General features: G+C 55.8%; 2 protein-coding genes and 1 long non-coding RNA gene across 9 annotated transcripts in view; all 3 read right to left on the bottom strand.

The window, feature by feature from the left end:
* Positions 1–2,076, bottom strand: part of C34H8orf34 (chromosome 34 C8orf34 homolog) — a 47,436-nt gene extending 45,360 nt beyond the window's left edge. For 2 of the 3 annotated variants that reach the window (XM_064170497.1, XM_064170500.1), the window contains exon 1: positions 1,643–2,076. In XM_064170497.1, the coding sequence (XP_064026567.1) occupies positions 1,643–1,711 (69 nt within the window). In that variant the 5' untranslated portion in view covers positions 1,712–2,076. Of the gene's footprint in view, positions 1–733; positions 851–1,642 lie in introns of those variants that run through there. The other variant, XM_064170498.1, reaches the window with a different exon arrangement.
* A 943-nt stretch (positions 2,077–3,019) lies between these two features.
* Positions 3,020–3,808, bottom strand: LOC135189778 (uncharacterized). The gene is made up of 2 exons (XR_010308293.1): positions 3,417–3,808; positions 3,020–3,247 (listed from the first exon to the last, which is right to left on the bottom strand). It is a non-coding gene; the product is annotated as an uncharacterized LOC135189778 (long non-coding RNA).
* Positions 3,809–13,121: 9,313 nt separating this feature from the next.
* PREX2 (phosphatidylinositol-3,4,5-trisphosphate dependent Rac exchange factor 2) overlaps positions 13,122–17,174 on the bottom strand; it is a 107,676-nt gene continuing 103,623 nt past the window's right edge. For all 5 annotated transcript variants that reach the window (XM_064170495.1, XM_064170492.1, XM_064170493.1 and 2 more), the window contains one exon: positions 13,122–16,625. In XM_064170495.1, coding sequence (XP_064026565.1) covers positions 16,580–16,625 — 46 coding nt within the window. In that variant the 3' untranslated portion in view covers positions 13,122–16,579. The remainder of the gene's footprint in view (positions 16,626–17,174) is intronic.

The following is a 17,174-nucleotide window of genomic DNA, read 5'->3' as shown; positions in this document are numbered from 1 at the left end:
GAAGCAGCTACACAACCCTCTTACTTCAGATCCACTCCTGACCGTGTGGATTTCACACTCAAAATCTCCTTCTGGTACACAGGAGGTCACTGACAACCTGTGGACAGCCTGCAAGGTTATGCAAAGAGCCTTCCACAGATTCCTTCTACCGTGACAGAGTTTGCTCGCCCCAGAGATTAGTGAACAATTTAATGATCTACGGAAGGCTGTAACCAACACAACTGCTTCATTTCTTCCTCCACTGCTGAGATCTAAAGCATCCTACAACAGAGAGGAGCATCTTACGCTACTGAGAAACTAGGTTAAAACACAGTGACTCAGAGCAGGCACGTCGAGAAGCTTGGGTTTGAATGTGTAAAACAAGGAGTTAAGAACACGTAGAAGAAAGTGACAGCTGTCAAGGGCTTAACTCCTCCACACCCCCAAGGCTCACCGTTCCCATTGAAAGATCCCCGCATCCGCTCCCTGCACAGCCCTAGCAACTGTGTCCATTGAGCAGCCTTTTCTTCAGAAACAGAACTGTTCAAACCTCTCTGCGAGTTCTAGACCTAGAAAAATCACCTGCTGCTCCCCAGCGCCCAGCTGCGGTCCCAGCGGGGGCTCAGTTAACGCCGAAGGGAAACATCTAACACCTCTGACACTGAGCCAGCCTCAGCCCATGCGACCCTCAACCAACACTTCTCTAACCAAATTCAAACCTTTCTTAAGAGGGTTGGCAACAAACAAATCAAACCTGTCTTAGGAGGGTTGGCAAATTCCAGTCCTAAACATGCCCTGAGGAGAAGGCATCTACCACAGCAGAGCAGAAGAGATTTCGCTGATAGAGAACGAGTTAAATGCTGAAAAAGGGGAGCTGTGTCTTGGGAGCTGGCTGCCGGCGTTAATGTATGTGCATTTAGATGCAGACACTGCTGAGCGACAGGAGGATCAAATGGTAACCACCACGGCTGCTCCAGCACACTTCTCAATTCCGAGAACTCGCAGCTTCTGCACACCTGTGCATCTCCCCATCCGAGCCGCCGCGGCTCCGGGAGAGCAGCCAAAGCCCACCGCAAAGCCACGGCTCGCAAGTGCGCGGCTGCAGATGAGAACCTCAGAAGACACCACCGACAGGGACTTTGCATAGGACCGATTTCCCCCGGAGTGCCGGGTCCGGGGCACCGGCGGAGGCATCTATCCCTCCATCCATCCCTCCTCGCTGGCCGCTCACGTAGGGGGCACCGCCAGCACCTCGGCTTCTCCCTGCACCTGCCCGGAGGATGTGTCGGGGGGGTTGGCGAGTCCACCGCCCCCTCACAGCGCACCGAAGGTGTGCTGGTCCCTAGTCGCCGTCCCACCATCGCCGAGGGGCGTCAGGGAACCGGGTGGGAGGGCGCAGGGGCACCTGTTCCACGACCCGCCGGTGCTGAAGAAGCCAAAGGCCCAGTGAAGCTGCGGGACAGGCGGGAAGGGCTGCGCGGAGCTCCGGCACCTGGGGGCATGGAAGAGGGAGGCGAGAGAGGGCACAGGTGCGGTGCGGGAGGGCAAAGGGTGCCGGCGGTGCCCTAGCCAGGCTCGAACTCGTCCCTGTCCCTGCTCTCACCCGAGCTGCCGTCGCCGGGGATACCAGACCCCCACGGCGGAGAAGCCGCCGGCACCTTACCTCGAAGAGGGGCCCGATCTTGTTCTTCTCCAGGTAGGCTTGGATCCTGCTTTGCTGGTGAGCCGCCATGAAGAGCTCCGGAGGCGGCGGCTGCAGCTCCTCTTCCCCCGCGGCGGCTGCGGTCCCCTCCGAGCCGCTCGCAGCTCAATCCCCCGCAGCTCAAGGGCTGCCCCAGCGGGGAGCGGGGGCGCAGACGCTGCCTGAAGTCCCCGGGACGGAGCTAACTCGGATAAGCAGGGGTCGGTGGGCGGCTGCTGGGGCAGCGGCGGGCTGCGTGCCCCCGTCAGGGAGCAGCGGGCAAGCTGTGCCGGCAGCGGAGCATGGTGCAGGGAGAAGAGCTGCAAAGGCGGCCCCGAGCCGCTCCGTGTGCGGCTGTTTGCGCCTGTGCCTGGCAGCGCCTTGGTTACGAGCGGAGCCGCGGCTGGAGCCGAGCCGCCGCCGAGCTGCCGCCCTCCCGGCAGCGCCGCGCCCGAAGCCGATGGCCGGGGGCTGCCGGCAGCGCCGCCCGGGCCCCGGCGAGCGGAAGACGAGAGGGGGGAGGAGAGAGGTGGGCGTTGTGCTGATGCCCTCCTGGGGACGGGCTTCTGCCTGCGGCGGAGCCGGGCTGCCGAGCTCCGGGATTATTTCCCCAGGGACCCTCCTCCCTGGGCTCCGCTGGCCCGGGGCGGGGTAAGGGAATGGCCGGGGCTGGAGAACTTCAGGGGCGGAGGAGCAGGGAATGGCAATGCAGGAGGTACAGCCGCTGCCTTACCTTATTTTTATGCCAAATTACTTTTAAATCCTAAAACGCCACCTCTCTGGTGGCGACATCCCCATTGGTGACACCAGGAGTCTCAGGACAGTAACTGGAGTAGCCACAGACTCACGGAATCGTGGAATCTTTTAGGATGGAAGAGACCTTTCAGATCATTCACCCAGCACTGCCAGGTCACCACTGAAACCCATCTCCAGGGCTTTGAAGCCCCTCAAGGACGCAGACTCCACCACTGCCCTGGGCAGCCTGGGCCAGGCCTTGACAGCCTTTGCCATGAAGAAATTTTTTTCCTCATACCCAACCTAAACCTCCCTTGGTGCATCTTGAAGCCATCTCCTCTTGTCCTGTCACTTGTTCCCTGGGACTAACCCCCACCTGGCTCCAACCCCCTTTCAGAGAACTGCAGAAACCCAAAAGTTCTCTTCTCAGCCTCCTTTTCTCCTGGCTGAACACCCTCAGGTCCCTCAGCTGCCCCTCCCCAGCCCTGTTCTCCAAACCTTTCACCATCTTTGCTGCCCTTCTATGGGCAACCTCCATGCCCCTCTTGGCGTGGGGAGTGTGATGCTCATGCAGGTGCACCAGTTCCTTCCAACAGCTAAGGACTCATCGAAAACTTGACGAGCTAAAGGGGACGTTTCCAACTGGCTGCAGGGAGCAGCGAGTTAATGGCTCCATCAAAGAAGCTCTATTTATTCTTTCTTCACTTCAAGTAATTAGTTCCCCACCTTTCCTGGAAGCAGGGTTGTAACCAGCTGCTTTCTCTCTCTCCAGAGAGGAGCAAACAAAACCGTGCCTCTCGGGGGTTGACACCTCTGTTCCGCAGTAATTCATTCTGCTGTACCAGCATTCGGCTGTCAAAAATAACAACAAAACACCAGTTAAAAAACTCAATACCCTCATTTTGTCATAAGGTTTTTTTAGCACAAACCAGCTTTGCCTATTGGGAGCATGCAGCACATCTGCTGAATCAGGCTGCCTGCTCCCAGCCCAGCAGTGCTCTGCAGAACCGAGAGTGCAGACCTCTCCTCGTTCAGAAAGGGATGGATTTTCTTCAGGAGTCAAAAGATCGTGAGCTCTGCTCCCACAGCCGTGGGCTGTCACTTGATTTCCGTGTCCTTACCAACCTAACCCTCATCCCTCTGCCAGGAGGTCAGTTGGAAGCGCGTTGCAGTTGCAGTGCGCTCTCTAACGCAAGAAACGCGTTGTAGAGCTCAGTCGTGGCTTTGCTGGGACACGCTCGGGGTCACTGCTGCCCCCAGGCTGGGGCGCAGTGTTTGTTTTCCACAGCAGCCCCTAAACCCGCCCTTTTTTAACGTGGGGGTGAATGTGTTGGCACTCTTCTGGACTTCTCCCAGCTGAGCATACCCTCCCCGGCGAGGCAGAGCTGCTTTGCCTGGTGCCACTTAAATAATGCGGTGCTAAGCGAGCTTAATCAGCCTAATGAGCATCACACAGTCCTCGGGGTAATTGCCAGTGCTGCAGGTTCTCTGTAGCAGCTCTAATGACTCCCATCAGAGGAGGATGTTTGCTCCACAAAGCTCACCAGAGCCGAGGCCGCCCCAGCTGATGAAGCTCTCTCACTTTGCGAAGCCAGACCTCGCTCCGTGACCCAGACACGAGGACAGATGTCTCTGCGGCCCGACACAGCCTGACCTGCATTTCCAGACAGCTTTTGAGGATCTCCGAGGGTGCTGGATCTTTCTGGTAGCCATTGTCATTTTTGCTTCCTGTTCCTCAGACCTTTCTTTTGCTCTCTTAATCCTCAGCCACACTTTTGCAGTTGGCTTGGGAAACAGACCAGCAACCCCACAGTGGCTGGGAAAGCTTCCAAGGCTAAATGCAGAAGCAGCTTCACAACCAGACACATCTCATAATCCCACAGCTCCCTAACACCGACCCGGCAGGTTCTCTGTGGTGTGGATCAGGCTCTTGGGGAGATCTGAACGCAACGCAGGCAGTTCTTACAAAGCTCCATTTTACTGTGTCCTAGCTGAAGGCCTCCAGCAGGTCCCTGGCAGAAAGCTGAAGAGGGGAGTGCAGGTGGCTCCTGCAGAGACAAGGTGACATGGCAGAGTAGGAAAAGGCACTTCACTGCTGGCAGCTTTGCCTCTTTGTTTTCCAAGAAAGCACAAACCTCGTTGCTAGATCTAAGACGAGCCAGGCTGACAGCCACCAGTCAATGCCTGTCACTTGCAAACCAGCACAGAGGGGAGGTCCCTTCTGTCCACTCATTTCTTAGGGGAAAAAACAGGGTGAGTGATTTAAATGTGATACCTTAAATTAGCTTTTTTAATTGGTACTGATTCAGATCTGTTCAAATTAACTTTAATACCAAAGCATCACAGGTTTAAAAACACCTAATGGATTAAAATTACTGATTGGAACTTGCAGAGATGTTTGCTACTCTCAGCAATGTTTTTGTAGGAGCAGCTGAACACCGAAATAGAGACCAAGTAACAAAACATGTCCTGTGACTTGTGCTCTGCTGTGCTCCTTGCTTCGTCTTGTAGATGGTTCTCTTTCCAGAGCAGTATGCAGCAGGCTCAGCTCCCCAGCACCTGGGGCTGGACTGCCAGAACAGAAATGCACAGATTTGCACACAGGCATCACAGAATGAGAGGTGTGCCTAGTCCAGCTCCATGCACCACAGGTAGAAGCTGTAAATGCAAACAGAGCAGGGAGAGGGACAAAAGAAGAGAGATAATTTTAGGATGCTGGTGCCCACACTGTTCAGTTTTTACCTCTGACACCTGAGCTCTGTTGCTTCTCACCATCCCATGGTGGTGGTTTTGTCATCCTCTGCTCCTCTCCCCACCAGCAGAGTGTTCATGTTTTGGGAGATGGTTTCTGCTGTGACTTAGTCCAAGGACTTCACTGGAGTTGGGGCCCATTAGGTAGTTCCTTCATATTCTGCATCAGTCCTGTCACCCATTTTTCAGCAAGGAGACTGCTGCAGTTCCGACACTGAGCACCCAATTTTCTGGGTGCTGGGCCCTTGCAGTACCCATTCATCACTGCTGGAGCTCAAACAGCAGGGCTTTGTCTGCAAAGAAGGTGTTCAGCAGCCAGGGCTGCTGCTGCCTAGCAGGAAAAGGAGTGATGGCTTGCCTGGCTCTGAAGGTACTCTGGGGGTCACAACTACCCAGTGCCGAGCCAACAATGTTCTCCTGCTGGCTAAAATCTGATCCATGTGCTCTGTAGGAAATTTGGCTTTTGAGATGGCATCTGGAGTGCCAAAGGCACATTAACATCTAGGAGCAATCCACAGTGGCAGCACAGGAGTTTATTGCAGGCCTTTGCATGGCTCTCTAGCTCCAGTGAGTGCTCAATGTTTAAAACATCAGAAATTCCCTCATACACTTCTCAAAAAACAATAACAGGAGAAAACAGAGCATGTAGCAGGCACACTGCAAGAGCTGGTGCTCATCCCAACCTGGCCATGCCTTCTGATGTTTTCCATCTTGTGTTTCTTTAAACCTAATGGCTGTAGAACAGAGAATTCTTCTGCCATCACCGTGGTCAGTTCCTGTTGAGTTTGGTGTTCTGTGCAGAGTCATTATCTGCTTCAGGAGGAAATAGGAGAGCTGTTAGTCAACAGCTGACTGAGTGCAGCCCTTACAGTAGTGAGAAAATGCAAGTGAAGACCAGAATAAACCCCCCAAGGTCCTGCTTTTTAACCACGAGGCATTATCTTTTTATTGCTGAAGCACAGCCTTGAACTTCACACCCCCCTGCTGTAAAATCCTCTCCAGCAGCACACACACAGACACAGGCTGAGGACTGCAGTGCTTCAAGCTGTTTGAAACAATGGAGGTCTAGCAGATCCTGACCCAGAAAGCTGCCATCCAACTAACTCTTTATGCAGTGTTCCCTGAAAGTGGAGCTGCTCCCTCAGCAAGTTGTCAGCAGAAACGGCAGCAGCCGAGTCCGCGGCGCCGCAGCGCCCAGCTCACCTCTACCCCACTCTGCGTTAGCTGCCAGGAGGAGGAACAGCAGCACTGGAGGGCTCTGCTGCTGGCTGCCTGCGCTTCATCTGCTTTGGTGGCTGTCAGACCTGCCCAGTGAAGGGAACAGCCCCAGCATCAGCCTGGCTTTGGGCAAGCAACCTTCATTGCCCTTTCTCTCTGCAGCCAGCGCAGGCCAGACTGCAGCTGCTGAGCAGAGCTCTGCCAAACACGGCATGGGCACAGGCTGCCCGGGAAGGCGGTGGAGTCCCTGTCCCTGGAGGTGCTCGAGAAACCTGTAGATGTGGCCCTTCAGGACATGCTCGAGTGGTGATGGAGGTGTTGAGTAGGTTGGGCATGACAATCTTAGAGGTTTTTTTCCCAACCTTAGTGACTCTCTGATGATTCTTGGCATGCTCTGCTGTCCCAAGAGCTTGGTCTAGATCTCGAACCACTGGCAGAGCAGCCACTAGAGGGGAATAAAGTCACACTGCACTCAGCGGGGCAGCGGTGTCAGCTCTGCAGCACCACCTCAGGCTTGGCCGTGACCAAGAGCTGTCCCTCAGCTCTTAGGCTGCAGTCTGATCATACCTGAGGCAGGGCAGCCACGCTGCAAGCTTTACCCCAGGGTCCATCACCCTGGCACGGGTGTGCTGGCTGCACCGTGCTGCCAGCTGCATCCTCACCACCTGCAGTGAGGTCTCCAGGCCTGCAGCATGGGCTGCAGCTAGAGGCACACATGCCAATGAGACTGCCACCTGCTCACCAAAGCTGCTCAAGAGTGAAGCAGAGCAGAAGCCGGGCCAGGCAGAGGCAGTTCAGGACAACTGGTTTGCAGATGCTGGAGTTAGCTTTGTGCACTCAGACTCCTGCTCCTCACCACACAAATCAACACTACTCAGAGACTCCTCACTCACCAGGGATCCAGAGGAGGCCACAAGGATGAGCGGAGACTGCAGCACTTCCAACCCAGTGCGATCTGCAAGTGCCCAAAACGCACAGGAGGCTGTGCCCAGGTTGCTCTGCACCAGAAGATGCCTGAGAATGAGCGGGCTGCTGTTCAGCACCAGTAGTGCCAGCTCCCGGCACTGGAAAAGAAACAGACATGGCTCGAGGCCAAAGTCACCGAGAGAGACCTTAACATAGATTTTAAACCTCTACGTTTCACAGCTTCAGGGCCCCCATTCTCCCCTGTGCCCTCCCCTGCCACGGAGCTGTGAGCTTCAGCAACTTCCTTAACAGTGAAAGCAAAGATTCTTCTGCAGCCATTCGACTGCAGGAACCAGAGGTGGAAAAAAACAACACTGAGCATAAAAGGAGTGGTGACAAAAAACTGCAAGAGTTGGCAACACTGCTGCAGCTTCTGTTCCAGCCAAAATGGAGCTGGATTTGAAGACAATACTCAGGCACCAGAGAGAGCCGAGCACGTCCTAAGCTAAAGATTGCTCTCTGCAGAGAACCCCAGGGAAGGAGCAGTGGGAGCAGGCTCCGAGCCCTCCCCTTTAATTTCCTGTAGTGGAAGCTTAGCAGCTGTTGGGTAACATCTCCTTAGGTGATCACTGCTGGTGCTGGGAGGCTGTGACCACAGAGGAAGCCCTTGAAATATTAATGCCGGTGCCCAGTCCAGCCCTTGGAGCGGAGGCCAAGGACCTTGGGCTGTGCCACTGAACGCTCGCCCTTGGCAGCACTGCAGCTGCCACACATCTGACTATTTCCACGGGGAAAAAATCTTGGCTCGGGATCCATCCCCTTGGGTTTGTTCCTAGTGGAAAATGCTGGATGCAAGGTTACAGCATCGTGGCTGGTTGGAAGGAGAGGTTGATCGCTGTGCTGGGCAGGGCTGCATGGGCCGCTGCTGCCTGGCTCTCGGGTGCCTTTTCCAGCTCTGCACAGCAAATCTCGGCCCCGAGGCTGTCTCCGGCGGCAGGCAGGAGCCCTTCAGAAGCCCTCAGAAGGATGTGCATCACAATAGGAACATCCATCAGACAATTAGCAGGAAGGTAATTGAATTTGTCTCCCGTCCCAAAACGGGGGGCGGAGCTTGGTTTGTTATTAGTGACCTGACATCCCCAATCGCAGCCTCGGATGCAGCTGTAATCTAGGATGAATTCCCCAGCACTCGATAGACCAATTTGCATTTCCTAAGCCTCATTGTCCCAGGCAATTGTGAAATAAAGGATTCTCTTCTGCAGCAAACTGGAAAAGCTCCTGCGGTGCCCAGGGCTTGGGCTGCTTTGTGGGGAGATGAGATGGAAACTTTCTCCTGCAGATAGGGGAAGGCATTGTCTGGTCTACAGAATCCTTTCACTTCGGTCCTGTTCGTATCAGGAATTCAAATTCCAAACCCCGCATGTGAAAAATTGCCCCTGTAGGTTGTTCTTCTTTCCCCTCAAAAGGGCAGAGCATGCAGATTGGAGGGCAGGAGTAGCCCAGAGGTGCTAACGCAGCGCAGGTAAGCAAGGCTGCAGGCACCCAGTGACTGCAACCCGAGGAGTTCCAGGAGTCAGGCTTTGAATGCTTTGGCAATCAGTGGCTGACCTGCTTTAAAGTCTCTTACTGGAGTGCTCACAGGCATTGGGCCACAGCCTCACTCCAGGTGGGTTCGTGGGCTGAGTTGTGAGTGGCCTTATAGAATCAGAGAACCGTTTGGGTTGGAAAAGCCTTCTCAGATCATCCAGCCCAGCCACCAGCCCAACCCCACCAAGGCCACTGAACTCCCCCAGCTGCCTCAGCTGCTCCTCCCCAGCCCAGCTCTCCAAGACCCTTCCCCAGCTTCGTTGCCCTTCTCTGGACCTGCTGCAGCAGCTCAGTGTCTCTGCTGACCTGAGTCAAAGATGAGTTTCCCTTCCAGTCCAGCCAGCACCTGGGAGGAGCCCAGCCCAGCGCTGCCCACGCTGCCACCATCCACAGAGGAAACATCCACGGGGGGGCAGTGACCTGGGCCTGGCTGCTGAGCGAGCCTGCAGCCCTCCTGCCTCCGCGGGGCTACTGCCCGAGCAGAGCAGGGGGAAGCTGCCGCCGGAGAACTATTGCCTGAAGTCTGCAAGTGTGTCTGAAGTGTTTGGCAGAGGCTGTGGGCAGGAGCAGAAAGCCCTGCGGGGACAGAGCAAGGAAGGGGGAATGCTACAGGAGACATTTTCTGCCAGCACAGAGCCGAGTCTGATTCAGTTTCAGTTCACATTCCAGCGGCTGGGCAAACAACCTCTCAGCGATGCAAATGTGTAGGAGTTGTCTTGTGGCTGGCCTGGGCAGGAGCTGCACCAGGAAATTGCCTCTGTAATTGGCATTGGTTTGATGAGAATTTAACACAATTACAAAGGCTGCTGAAAGAGAGGCTCAGAGACATCAAAGAGACTGCACCGAGACATTGTGCTCTGTGCAGGAGTCCTGCCCCCGGCGCTGAGGCAGAGGATGAAGTGGCAGAGTGTGGGCATGGGGATGAGCACCATACAGAGCACCAGAGAGCCACACGGGCAGCAAGGGTCAGAGGGAGGCAAGAAAGGAAGCAGAGCGTCAGCTGGAGGTGAGGTGACACAGGGGCAGGGGCTGAAGGAGCTGTGCCAAGCCCTTTGTTCTGTACAGGGCACAGGCACAGAGCATGGGGACACAGGATGCCCTCTGTGTCCTGCCGGGACTGGAGGATCAGCTTAGCAAGGGGCAGGTGATGGCCTCCCAGATGATGTGGAGACCACAGGTGATGGTGTCACAGGTGATGTGGTGCTTGGAGATCACAGAATCACTGAGGTTGGAAAAGACCTTTAAGATCATCAAGTCCAAGCATAACCACTAAACTAAATTCTGAAGCACCACATCTGCAGGCTTCTTGAACACCTCCAGGGATGGGACTCCACCACCTCCCACTGGTGCACCACTGGGCAGCCTCTTCCAATCCCTGACCACTCTTGCAGCTAACAAAGTCTGCCTAATCTCCAACTCAAGCCTCCCTTGGGGCACCTTGAGGCCAGGAAAGGACAGGATGCAAAAGTAGGGCTGGGAGTGCTCAGCTGGAGACTTGCCACTGCCTATTAACAGAAACCTGAGAGCAAGGGAAGTGATGCTGGCAGAGTTGCTTGGACACTGAGGGAGGTGTGAAAGGTTTGGGTTGCCAGCCCTGCAGAGCTGCCGTCACCCTGGGGGGCAAGAGGAGTAAAAGTGGTAGTGTGAGTAAGAGGTCTGATGAGGGGAAGGTCTGATGTGCTCTCCCACGTGGCCCAGTGAACAATGAGCTCAGAGACCATCCTGGAGGGAGTCCAAGGAGCATGCCAAGCAGAGCAAAAAAAAGCTGTGAGCTGAAGGAACATCAGGAAATGAGTGATCACCATAAAATCAGATGGAGGATGCAAAGTGCAGGCTGCGAGGAGAGCTGCGACTGGGGCTGGAGATGGATGCTGCAGTGGCTGAGCTGCTCTAGGGGCAGAATTGATGTCACTGTGGGCAAAATGAGAGTGAGAAATGGGCCCATGGAGATACAAAATGCTCTAGGGACAGACTAGGCACTGAGGAGGTTTCCTATCCATTCTGTCCAGTGAAGCTCCCTCAGTCAGCTGGGCCATGAGGATGATTTGCAGTCTGCCATTAGTGCATCACCCAAAAGACTCTCAGCTGCCACCGAGCACCGTGACAGGCAACAGCCACAGCAGAACCACTCCAAACGCATGGGCAAAACCATTCCAAAGTTCAAGCCAAGTGAAAATCCCAAACGTGACTGCTGTGCCTTCCAGCAGCACTTCCCTTATGCTTACCTGGACTTCAGTTGTGAAGGATTTCAGATCTCTTAGGTCAGGACTCCTGGTCTCTTGGGGCAGGACACGAGACTGACAGGCATCAAGTCCTGCTCAAGAGCTTTTTTCACAGCAGTTTGGTGTTTTCTACCAGCAGTGGAGAAGAAATCCTTCAGCGTGAGGGTGGGCAGGCTGCCTCCTCCCTGGAGGTGTTCAAGGCCAGGCTGGATGAGGCCTTGAGCAAACTGGGCTGGTGGAAGGTATCCCTGCCCATGGCAGGAGGTTGGGATCTTTGGGGTCCCTCTCACCCCAAAGCATTCTGTGACTCTGTGAATCTCTGATTTCTCCTTGTCAGTAACTTGCGTGGTGCTGCAGCACCTCTAGTTAAAGCAACTCTGATTCACCCTGGCCCCTGCCCTGTGCTGGCTGCATCAGCCCTGCCCTGCTCTATGCCTGCCTGATGACAAACCCCCAGTGACTACATGGGGGCTGCTTCCCGTTCCCAGCCCAGCTTCCTGTCCCCAGCCATGAATAGCTTCATTAATTAGCTGAACTAAAGATGCTGACAAGCATTCAAGCTAGTCCAGTTCTGCCATAATAGTCCCAGTGTGATGGACTGATCCTCTGCAGTCGATGAAAATTTGGTTATTCACTGGAGTGAAAGCAGCATCAGACCCCATTGGTGTGTCCCTGATTTGATTATGCTCCCAGGGTCTGCCCAGTGTGAGCTCCTATGTGGAGAGCTGTTCTGCTTCACAAGGGAAGAAAACCAATTCTTTACCCCAGGTGTTAAACCCTCTCCAGCCCTGATAAAGAAATCTAACTAAGGAGGACAACACCTGCCCAGCTGCAACCTGCAGCTTCACACAAAGGCCTGGATGCAAGTCAGACCAGGCTGCATGCGAGTCAGACCAGGCTGCACGCGAGTCAGACCAAGGCTGCACGCGAGTCAGACAAGGCTGCACGCGAGTCAGACCAGGCTGCACGCGAGTCAGACCAAGGCTGCACGCGAGTCAGACCAGGCTGCACGCGAGTCAGACCAGGCTGCACGCGAGTCAGACCAGGCTGCACGCGAGTCAGACCAAGGCTGCACGCGAGTCAGACCAGGCTGCACGCGAGTCAGACCAAGGCTGCACGCGAGTCAGACCAGGCTGCACGCGAGTCAGACCAGGCTGCACGCGAGTCAGACCAAGGCTGCACGCGAGTCAGACCAGGCTGCACGCGAGTCAGACCAAGGCTGCACGCGAGTCAGACCAGGCTGCACGCGAGTCAGACCAAGGCTGCACGCGAGTCAGACCAGGCTGCACGCGAGTCAGACCAGGGCTGCACGCGAGTCAGACCAGGGCTGCACGCGAGTCAGACCAAGGCTGCACGCGAGTCAGACCAAGGCTGCACGCGAGTCAGACCAGGGCTGCACGCGAGTCAGACCAGGGCTGCACGCGAGTCAGACCAGGGCTGCACGCGAGTCAGACCAAGGCTGCACGCGAGTCAGACCAGGGCTGCACGCGAGTCAGACCAGGGCTGCACGCGAGTCAGACCAGGGCTGCACGCGAGTCAGACCAGGCTGCACGCGAGTCAGACCAAGGCTGCACGCGAGTCAGACCAGGCTGCACGCGAGTCAGACCAAGGCTGCACGCGAGTCAGACCAAGGCTGCACGCGAGTCAGACCAGGCTGCACGCGAGTCAGACCAAGGCTGCACGCGAGTCAGACCAAGGCTGCACGCGAGTCAGACCAGGCTGCACGCGAGTCAGACCAGGCTGCACGCGAGTCAGACCAGGCTGCACGCGAGTCAGACCAAGGCTGCACGCGAGTCAGACCAAGGCTGCACGCGAGTCAGACCAGGCTGCACGCGAGTCAGACCAAGGCTGCATGCGAGTCAGACCAGCAGGCATCTCCAGTGAGCCGACCCCAGGGACGCAGCTGCTCAGCCCACCTTCACTTCCGAGGTTGGATTCCATTCCCCTGCAGCAGAATCCCATGGGCAGCCCCACTGAAAGGGTTAAGGTCCCTCAATCCCCTCCCCTCTGACTCTCTGCTGACAAAGGAAGAGGTCCCAGGGCCGTGTTATGAAGAGTTTATTGCTGGCTGACACTCTGTAGGACGCTGCTACCGTTCCTGTCTTTAATACGGAGCTAAAACAGCAACTCTCAGCTCTAGCAGGACACAGATTAGTCTAAGCCAGAGCCACCGACTCAGAGGGGCTGCAGGGAGCGGGGACTGGAACCCATCCTCCCGGGGGCTTTCAGATGGAGCTCCAAAGGCTACTGCTGCAGACCGAGCTGCCCTCGGAGCTGCTGCTCCGGCCGGGTCCCCGCAGCAGTCGGAGCTCCGTGCGTGGCTGTGCTCACACAGAGCACTGCCCTGCTCTGCCCTTTCCCATCCCACCCAGCTGTGCAGTGCTCAGGCAGGGTCGTGTCTGAAGTGTAACACAACCAACCAGGTACAGACACTATGTACAGGGGGTTACAAAGTTAATAAGGTCGCTTACATCTGCCACACGGCACAGAGAGGACACCAACAGCCGCACAAAGTGCTGGGGACAGCCCCACGAGTCCAGATCTAAGCACTTGCAGAGTGTCCCAGCTACGACTCTGAGCCTGAAGCAGAAGTGCTCTCTGAAGCAGCTCCACTCTACCCAGAACGCATGCCTGGCACAGAGGTGTCGTTTGTGGGGGAGAAGGTAAGGGATGGCTGTGTGATGACCTCTGGACAAGCTGGAAGGTCTTGGCAGTGCCAGCATCTGCAGGACTGTGGTGTACATCCTCCAACCCAGACAGGACAAGCAGCAGGGAGACACTCAGGAACACATCTGCTGCAGGCAAAGAGGGCTGCTGGGCCGTGCCTGAACCCTGCCAACGGCCAGCACACGGAAAGAGCACTTCAGAGGCTTTTTACAGGGCAAACCCCAGAGATGGGCAATCCTGAGACAGGCACCTTCTGGGCATCAGTTCAGCAGTGCCAGTGAGAACAGCACTGCCTGCCTCCTTCAGTGCAGGGGTCAGGCACACAAGACAGTGCACTAGCTGGAGAAACTCTGCTCCTTACCTCACACAGAAATGGTGCAAAATGCTGGCAGCCAGGCCCAAGAGCTGTGAGGGGCAATCTGTACAGACACTGCAGTCACTGAGCTCACCATTGCCATGAAAAGAAACAAGAGAGGCTTCTCTGAGTATCATCAGAGAGCCCTGCTCAGCCTCAGCAGGCAGATCTGGCAGAGAGCTGTGCACACTGCACCTGACAAGGAGGTCACTCGCTGGGGAAGTTCTCTGGGTGCAAACAGATCAATACAGCTGGGTCATTTTGTTCCATTAGGGGATTCCAACTAATTAAGTGAAGTATGATTACTATAAATCCTCATCAGCTTGATTATTTGGACCCTCAAACTGCAGCAGAGCCACTGCTGACTGCATTAAAACCAAACAAAACCCAACCCCAAGCCCTGATGCCTTTGCTAAAAGCCAGTGGAACCCACCTGAAAGGCACTGGAGAGTGCAGCTGTCTCAGTGGGCACAAGGTGGGCTGGTTCAGCTGGCAGCAGGAACATTTCCCCTGACAGGGATCCATAAGCACAGAAGTGTTTGGCACTGAGGAACTGGAGCACAGCCCTTGCTGGGTCCAGCCTACGAGGAGAGGTTACAAACCTCAGAGGAGATGTGAGCCGACTCTGAGCCCATCCTCGGCATGAGGAACCTCCTCTGTGCTCCTGCCCTCTGAGCTCCATCCCTGGCATGAAGAACCTCCCCCCTGCTCCTAACCTCTCAGCTCCATCCCTGGCATGAGGATGCCTCACTGAATAAAGCACAGCAAAGAGAACAAGCTCTGACCACTCCCAACTCTGTGCAGAAACCTCAGGTCACCCTAGACAAAGAGTCAGTTTCTAAAGAGTAAAACTTTGCTTTCTGTTCTGTTTTGTTTTGTCTTGTTATGAAGAAGTTTATAGTCCCAGCTCCCAGGAACACAAAGGAGACTAAACCTGACAGCAGAGAGGTGAAATTGTGACTGGGGTGCTTGTCATTGCCTGTCACAGCTTAAGGCCAGCGGTCCCTGTTTGGACCAGGACTTCAGACAGCTACATAAATATTTACACACTGCAGGTCGCCGTCGGTGCAGACCTCTCAGCTGTGGGGATACAAAAATAGTTCTTTAATTAGCAAAGTTAGAGTCTGTGTAAAAAGATGGAGAGTGCTGGGGAAGGTCAGAGCCCTAATTCCTCCTTTGGAGAAAAGCCACAAGTCCCCAAGAGATCCTGCACAGAAAGCACTCTGCAAGAGCACAGCTCCCTTGGGATCCACCCTGCTGTCCCTGCGGGTAGGAGATTGGAGCATGCACAACCGATGAGGGAATCTGCAACTGTCCTGCTGCGAGGGTTGGCTGCTGCAGCAGAGCCAGAGGCTGCGGCTGTGCAAGGGCAGCACTCGGCCAGTGGCTGCCCTGCTCTGCAGCTGCTGGCTCAGAGGGGACTCTGTTTTCCTGAGCCCGTGTGGAACCTCAGCTGGGGGTGACTTCCCTGGAGAGTCTTTGGCCACAACAGCAGCCAAATGCAGATGCATTTTTCCTGGGCCCTCTGAACACTTACTACAGCTTCCAGAGAAAGCTCCAGCCATCGGCAGGCCCAGGAGTGGGCACAGCACACAGAACAGCCCTGGCACAGCAATGCAAAGGGCAGCACAAACCAGCAAGCTCCCAAATGCTTCATCTCAACCCACAGAGATTTCCACTCAGACCCACCCTGCCTCGGCCCTGCCTGGGAGAGGTTTGTTGGGACATTCTAGACACGAGTACACTCAATGCTGGGAGACTCCAGGGTGCAGAGGAGCAATGGTGTCAAACATCCACCAGGCAGTGGAGCTCAGTCGGTTATAAAGAGCAGATTCCTCCTCCCTGCTGATGGGAAGTGGCCACAGGCAGAACCTCACCCTCTGCCATATGGGGACCTCTTCCAGAGGAGTGAGGCAAGAAGCTGCTCCAGCCCTGCCTGAGCTCCTGCTACAAGCCGGTGCTGAGCAGCTGCCTGCCCACAGCTCCGACAGCCTCGCACCTCTGAGCTCCCTCCCATCGCAGCCTCCAGCAGCAGCGTCCTGCTGGGGAGCAGTTAGGAGCGTGGCAGTGCGCGGGGAGCGGCGGAGCCAAGGGCCCTGGGAGGTCCATCTGGTCAGCATGCCTGGGGTCACCACGAGGCCCCGGCCGTGCAGTGTCCCAGTGCTGCCATTCCCTCTGAAGACGCCGTCTGTTTTCCAGCTGCTGGCTGCACCTCTGGTGCGGCTGAACAGGACACAGCAAAGGAATCCGGTTCCAGTGTAAGGCTCCCAGGGCAGGCTCCTGCTGTGCTGGTGCGCGGCGCAGCGGCTCCCGGCGTGCTGCTGGAGTTCCTTTGCAATGCCAATGCAGAACGTGGGGGGATTTTTATCCTGAGTAAAGGGGTTTGCTCATCACAGCCCCAGGCACACACTGCTCCAGGGCACTCAGATTCCCAGTATCCTCGAGGCCACTACTGGAATCTTTCTGGAGCTGCTCTCCTCACTCCTCTCCCGCAGGTGGTGGTGGCTGGCACAGCTTGTACAACCTGGCAGTGGCAAAAAGCAGAGCCAGAGTTACTGTGAGGAGCTGGGCATGCTGAAGATGGGCACATCCGAGAAACACCAACTAAGCCCCAGCCCTCCTGCCCTGCAGAACCAGAGGTGCTGAACTCAGCCTCACAGCAGTGGTACCAAGCCAGCCCACTCTGGCTGGCTTGCACTGGCAGAGGTATCACTGACACACCTACAAATGATCTTCCAAAGACAGAGGGTCCTTGGGCCCCCTTCCAGCCTGGCATTCTGTGAGAGCTGGGCAAGTTCTCCTATTTCTGCACTGAAGACCCTGCTCTGGAGCAGGTAGGATCTCCACTCATCCCATTACCAGTCACTGCTCTGGATTCCTAACTGGGAAGTGCTGCCTGGTGAAGGTTCTGGCACAGTGGGAGCCTGCTCTAACACTACAGGACCAGCAGCAGCCTGGTTCTCTGTGGGAGAAACTGGGGGGCAACAAACTGCCTAAGAAGGTCCTGGGTATGAGTGGTCAGAGGCCACAGTGTCTCTGTGAGGCTATGGGCAGTGTATGTGCCCCATGGGCA

The sequence above is a fragment of the Pogoniulus pusillus genome, chromosome 34 (assembly GCF_015220805.1).
Source record: "Pogoniulus pusillus isolate bPogPus1 chromosome 34, bPogPus1.pri, whole genome shotgun sequence".
NCBI classification, from domain to species: domain Eukaryota; kingdom Metazoa; phylum Chordata; class Aves; order Piciformes; family Lybiidae; genus Pogoniulus; species Pogoniulus pusillus.
This window is presented reverse-complemented; position numbering and strand designations above follow the sequence as displayed.